The sequence below is a fragment of the Ciconia boyciana genome, chromosome 4, assembly GCF_034638445.1.
Source record: "Ciconia boyciana chromosome 4, ASM3463844v1, whole genome shotgun sequence".
Lineage (NCBI taxonomy): Eukaryota > Metazoa > Chordata > Aves > Ciconiiformes > Ciconiidae > Ciconia > Ciconia boyciana.
Genome location: NC_132937.1, coordinates 1,993,862 through 2,000,561, shown reverse-complemented (window position 1 = coordinate 2,000,561; position 6,700 = coordinate 1,993,862). Strand labels below are relative to the sequence as shown.

General features: G+C 50.6%; 1 protein-coding gene across 1 annotated transcript; it reads left to right on the top strand.

Moving 5' to 3' along the window:
* Positions 1 to 1,260: 1,260 nt before the first annotated feature.
* Positions 1,261 to 4,315, top strand: LOC140650740 (uncharacterized; the record flags this gene model as incomplete). The annotated part of the gene is given in 4 exon segments (XM_072859455.1): positions 1,261 to 1,545; positions 3,071 to 3,175; positions 3,974 to 4,073; positions 4,076 to 4,315. Coding segments are annotated over 4 exon segments (600 nt in total), but the record flags the coding sequence as incomplete, so codon positions are not given.
* Between the last annotated feature and the right edge of the window lie 2,385 nt (positions 4,316 to 6,700).

Sequence of the window (6,700 nt, the reverse complement as noted above, 5' to 3'; positions counted from 1 at the left end):
GAAGGCACGCCTTGTATTTTATTTTCTCCCAGGAGGAGGCGTGCAGCTTAGAAGCGTCTGCAATTGAAGCGGGGCTTTCAGGGACCAATTTAGAGCAACTTCTGTCGGTTCTACGAGATGTTCTGAAAAGTTAAGGCCTGGCCTGGCCTGGCCAAAGCAGTCATTTGCCTGGAGGGAGCAGCACCAAAAAGCCACAAGCACGTTTGGGGTGGACTTGATGCGGTAACAAATAACAAGAAATAGTACTTGTAGCTACAACAGCCTCTTCCGAGACCTCGTTGCCCGCCCACAGGGTCGCAGCACTACACGGCACAGGTCCCTCCGCGGACTCGCCCAACGTCTTCTCCCTCCACCCCCAGGTCAGATTGTCACCTTGAATTGTGTATATATGAGTATGCATTTTAGAATATTTTAGTATATGAGTATGTATTTTAGAATAAAATAGAAATAGTATAAGAGTTATTAGTAGTTAAGAAGGGATCACAGTTAGAATAGAAATTAGCATACTAGAGTGTGAGAATCATAGACAGTTAGAAATAGAAACTAGCATACGAGACTGTGAGAATTGTAGAATCTTCAAGGTAATAGATAATGCCTAAGTTAGATAAGAGGGTATGGGCACTGCATATTTTACTAACAAGCCTATGTTTCTCCTCAAAGAATGCGAAGCTGTAACCCTTCAAAGACCGATAACGGGAACATCCTCTTACCGGGAGAGCCGTAAAGATAAAGGGACACCACAACAACCATGAAAACAACAGGAATAACAGTAACTAGGGAAAGGTAAAGGCGGCAGGGGAGATCGCGGCCACCGACCCAATTGGGGGACGAAAGGACTACCCCCCCACACACACACTCCTTGTGAGCACGCGCAGTGAATTAAAATCATACTGTGACTTTAATTTGAAGCGGAGAAAATACGGACCAATGGAAGAAGAGGATGATTAGTTAGTCTAATGATTATGTATTAGATAGGCGTGGTGTGTTAACTTTTATGTATAAATACTGAAAAAGAATTGCAATAGGTGTGCTCGATTTGTGGAAATTTTCCACCTTGCACCCTGCGCAGAATAAAGCAATGTCTCCTCTCTAAACATGCTCTGTGTGTTTTGGGAGTTATTTTACAGCGAGGCAACAGTTTTGGCGACCCAGATGGGACTCTGAAATTCGAGACCGGACTCGCCCAACGTCTTCTCCCTCCACCCCCAGGTCGGATCCCTCCGCGCCCCGAGGGCACGCAAGCGCCCCGAGCCCCGGTAAGCACCAGGTCGACGAGGGCGGACCCGCCAAGGGGGCGAGGACAAGCGAAAACGACAGACGAGACAGCCAATCGGGACGCGGGATCGGCCGGCGGCGATCTGGCGGCCCAATGGGCGCCGCGGAGGGCCTGGCCGAGTGGAGGAAGCGCGGGGGCGACAACGGGCGTTGTCGTGGCTGACGAGATTATTGGGGCGCGGGCCGCCCGGTCCGGTGGCGCCACTACTGTCTTCGGAAAGATCATCGGCAAGGCGCTTCCCCGCCAACGTCATCTACGAGGACGAGGAGGTAGCCGCGGCTTTGCTCTGTGCGCGGTTCCTCTTCCCTTCCGTTCCCTTCCCTTCCGTTCCCCCCCTCCCCCGGCGCTCGCAGGCGCCCTGAGCCGAGGACCCGTTGTGCGGTGCCCGGGAGCGCGGCAGGGCGGGTGGCGGCGCTGCTGCGGGCGGGTGGGTGGGTGGAGGGACGGGGGACGGACGGGGCCTCTCTGGGTTGTGGCGCTCTCTACTGCGCCATCCCTAAAACATCGCGCTTCTTCGGTGCCCCCCCCGCCGGCTGCCGCGGCGCGTACTGGGTTGCTGGTGCTGTCCGGCTCGCCTCGGTTCGCAGCCCCACCGTGTCGTGTGCGCGCGTGCGTAGAGGAGGGCCTCTGACGGTAACGCACTCGGTGGCAGCCGCAGACGTTTGCCGCGTGATATCCCTTTGGCACTGCAAGTCGTGCAAAGTTTGCTGCCGAGGGATGGGAGTGGTCCTACCTCGCGTAGGATGATAGTCTTGAAACCTTAGATTAAGCACGCGCGGTCAGTCTCCTCGGGGATTCTGGGGGGGAGGGGTGGGTGCGTGTGTGTGTGCAAGCAGTGAAGGTCTGAGTAGTGACCGTAATGAGTTAGTTCTGCATAGGAGAAATGCAGGTCTTGATGTGCCTCGTAATAGCATTATAGAGATTTCACAGCTCTGCTGTGCTAGGCTTTGGTTCTGAGCCCCCAAACTGGATTATTAAAGCAAAGAGTTACAGCTTTTCTTATTTTTCTTAAAAAAAAAAAAATCTAGAAACCGGCCATCCTGCAGGCTGCAAAAGCTTCCCAGACCTTGTTTCTGTGGTGAAGCGGGACCGTGATAACAGCATGCTTGCAAGGTTCACGCATGCTGGTGCACCACAACGTGCTAGGAACTGGAGTGAGCTGCTTAGACTATGGGTGGAAAAAATGCAGCCGTTACCTACACGATGTTATCTTTAAGATAGTGTCGCCTATAATTTTTTATTAAAACGCTGAAGATTAACAGTTAGGGGTGTCTTCTGCTTTTGAAGGTAGGGTTTATGTGCAATATAGAAGGCAGACTCGTACTATGCACTTGCAGGCTTCCTGTGATTATGCTTTTGTTCAATACTTGAGCTCCCTGTACCATGGAAAGTGAATGGCCGCTGATCTTCCACTTCACTAAATTCTTTGCTGATTCAGTTAAGCCCTTTGTCTCCTGCCTCTGTGTGGACCACATCGAATAGAAAAACTGCTTAGGAAATGATCGACCCAAATTAAAACATACTGGATGGAGGTCGCTAATCTGAAGTACTGGCCCGTCTCCTTGCCCCCATCATCTTGCACGCTGAATCCCACTTCTGGAGGGGGCTCTGTAAATATGTTGTATTTTGTGTATAGCAAGTATTAATATCACGTAAGAAAAATCAACGTTTCGGCTTGTGTTTGGGGCATCTGGTAATCTGCTTCTGTACGAGTTCAGTGGGGCGTATTGATTTGCTCAAGCTATTGCCTTTCCCCGAAGCCAATCAAGTTTTAACTGTTTACTCTTCCTCCAGTGCCTTGCGTTCCATGATCTTTCACCCCAAGCTCCGACGCTTTTCCTAGTCGTGCCTAAGGAGCCAATTATCAGGCTATCTGAAGCAGAAGATTCTGGTGAATCTGTAAGTACCGTGGAAGCTTTCTGCACGCTGAACTGTCCCTGTAATTAGTTCCTAATTTACTAGACTCTTTCCCATCCCCTCTTTCCCTCTTGATAGGGCACAGTAGGCTATTTGGGGTTTTCTGGCGCTGTAATCTTTTGCCTCTAGCTTGTAATGGAATTGAGCTTTTGACTAAAAGTAGTGCTATAAAGCAATGCTCATCCCTGGGTATGTACTTCTGGTGCAAAATGCGGTGGTGTTCTGGAGCGCGGTCTGATGCCTATTGTCATGGTTTAGAGTAAGAGTAGTAGTACTTCTCCTAATACGGAGAAGGGGGCTTGGGGTTTTTGGCAGGTCAGGGGTGAGGAAGGGCAAAGCTGGTTGAGAGGTGCTGGGTGCTTCACTTTTAGCTCTAAAAGTCAAGTTCAAAGGCTTTGTAAACCCACGCAAAAGGCAGCCTAAAGTTTATTTTCCACCAGAATTGCTTATGTTGCCTGAAGGTATAATGGGGGCTTTAGCCCGGAGACAAACTTAGCTTCTGTGGCTGTCTTGTAGTCCGTTACTGTCTAGCCTGAAAAAAATTGCATAGCTCTTTTTTTCCCTGTAGTGTGCATAATTGGTCTTTGTAGCTTTGCTTGGAAAATGTCAGTTGCAGGCGGACAGACAGTAATTTGAAGCGCAATGGTCGAATTGCTAGGAATTGGCTAACTGGCTTCTCTGGGTGGTTCTCTGCTCTCGTTCCTTCCCTTGCTGCCCTCTCCCCTCTTTGTGTGTGGCTTTTTATGTTATTTATTTATGGGTTTGCACTTCCTTCTCCAGCTTCTTGGGCATTTAATGATTGTTGGCAAGATGCGTGCTGCTCACCTGGGCCTGACCAATGGGTTCCGGACGGTTGTGGATGAAGGGCCCGAGGGTGGGCAGTCTGTCTGTCACGTACATCTACGTATTCTGGGTGGCCGTCAGTTGGGCTGGCCGCCTGGCTAAGATTTTTGCACCACAAGAGTTGCTGCACGTGTACGAATCGCCACTGAATGGATTTCATCTGTTGCCCGTCGGTCTAGCCACACCGTTGATGTCTAATTTTTTGTGACGTGTGTCTGCGGAAGGTAATAAAAGCTTTGAGCAGCAGTTGCACAATAAAGATTTAGCATGGGGATATCATCTCTGTCTTGTGCGTCTTACTGAGGGAAATAGTTCTGCAAGTTAAAATGGTGTCTCCCGGAGTGTAAGTACGTGGAGTGTTTCAGTCTGTTAACAGTGTTCTATAGGTAGATAGTGATTTGCCCAGTCACTTGAAGCGTGACGCTGGAACCGCTTAGCAGTCTCCTGCGTCTCGTAGGAGGCAAACTCTTAGCTTTTTGGAAGTGGTACGCAAACGTAGATAAAGCCGGCGTAGGCTGCTGCTAAAACTGTAGAAAATACTGTATGTGACGCTACAGGCATGCCATACAAGGGTGGTTTCAGCACAGTGCAATGTGTTGGAAGCATCCAACTCCTGTTGGAGCACTTTATCAATGGCTGTGTGATAAGGCCCCGTTGCTATCCCTTTTCTGGTGAGGAGGGATATGGTAGGAGAAAACAGTCGGTCCGAATGGCAGCTGCGGTGCTTCCATAGCACAGTGGAATATCCCTTTGGTCACTTTTGGGTCAGCTGTCCTGGCTCTGTCCCCTCCCAACCTCTTGCCCACCCCCAGCTTACTGGGCTTTGGGGTGGGGTGGTTGGAGAGACAGCCTCCATGCTGTGGGAGCACTGCTCAGCAGTAGCCAAAACATTGGTGTGTTATCAACACCCTTCTAGCTACAACTACAAAGCACAGCACTATGAGGGCTGCTATGGGCAAAGTTAACTCCATCCCAGCCAGACCCAAACCAAAACTGCATCACAGGGAGACAGCAAACTTTGTCTGTCTTTTAACAGCTGCTCAAAAAGGGAGATGGGCATGGGAAAGCAGGGCGATCCTTCGTTGCCCTTGAACGCTGTGTTGCTGAGGCATCTGAGACGCCCACTGGGAGGCGTCTTCATCTCTTCTATATCCCCAAGCGATCAGGTGAAGTTGGGTGACACGGGCGTGTAAGTAACCCGAGGACTTCACCTTTATTTAATCTTCCCGGGAGGAGATGGAAACGATTTACCTGAAGTAGATGGAAGCTGACATATGATGTTTCCTGGAAGCTGCGCTGGTGCAGTGTTTGCTTACTGAATGATTGAGCTAGGTAACATCTATTGTTCTGTCTGTGTAAACTCCCTAAGGTATCTAGAAGGTGTTCCCGCTTCTGGGGGCGGGGGAATGTTGAAGAGGCTAGGTACGGCTTATACATTCAGAGAGACTGGGCGATTGCCATAGGTTTTAGAAGTCTGTGGCGCCTGGTGGAATTTACGTCTCGCCTCACAGGCGACGTTGCCGATACTTTGCTCCAAACCAGAGAGAGCAAAGGGTTATTAAACAGTGATCCGCTGAAGAATCGTAGCATCCTAGAGCAGCCCAGGTGGGAAGGGACCTGGAAAGATCATCTGGTCCAACCTTTTGTGGGAAAGGCAGCCTAGATGAGATTATCTAGCACCCTGTCCAATCGCATCTTGAAAACCTCCAGCGATGGGGACTCTACCACATCCCTGGGGAGGCTGTTCCGGTGGATGATTGCTCTCGCTGTGTAATAAAGAAATAAATACAAATAATAATATGTCTGTCTTGTGTCAAGATGAAACCTCTCTCCTGGTGCAACTTGTACCCGTTTTGCCCCTTGTCTTCTCCATGTGGCTCCTTGTGAAGAGAGAGCCTCCGTCCCCTTTGTAGCCACCCTTTAAGTACTGGAATACTGTGATGAGGTTCCCCCCTGAGCCTTCTCTTCTCCAAGGGAGAAAAGACCCAACTCCTTCAGTCTTTCCTCATAGGGCAGGTCCTCCAGCCCTTTGATCGTCTTTGTGGCCCTCCTTGGGACCTGCTCCAGTCTGTCTGCGTCTCTTTTTGAATTGTGGGGACCAGAACCGGACACAGCGCTCCAGGTGCGGTCTGCAGGGGTGGCCTCTGTGAGAAGAGGCCAGGGTCTGCCCTGTGCCGGACACAGCTGGTTCCAGCCAGCTAGGCACCGCACTGACCGCAGGCCAAAGCTGAGCAACTCAGCGAAGCTGGTGGCACCCCTGTGAAAACATATTTAAGAAAGGGCAAAGCGCTGTCCGGGGCAGGTGGGCAGCCGGGGCAGCAATCCCTGCTGCCCGTGGATCCGGCAGGTGGATATTTCCTGAAGGCACTTTTTCATCCTATTTTCTCCCCCTGTCCTGTTGAGGAGGGGCAGCGAGAGAGCAGCTGGGTGGGCCCCTGGCAGCCGGCCAAGGTCAACCCACCACAAAGCCTAAAAGGCAGATTCCTCCGTGTAGAAGCTGAAGGGGGTCGGTGGTTTAAAGAATGATAGTGACTGGGGTAGGAACAGGACCTTTTGGAGGTAGGAAAGTTGGGAAATATCTGGGGATCCAGTCACTTTGAGGAGGGGGAAATTTCAAGAGAAAAAGCCTTCTTTCTGAGCAATAAGAGGTTCTTGTGAGAAAAA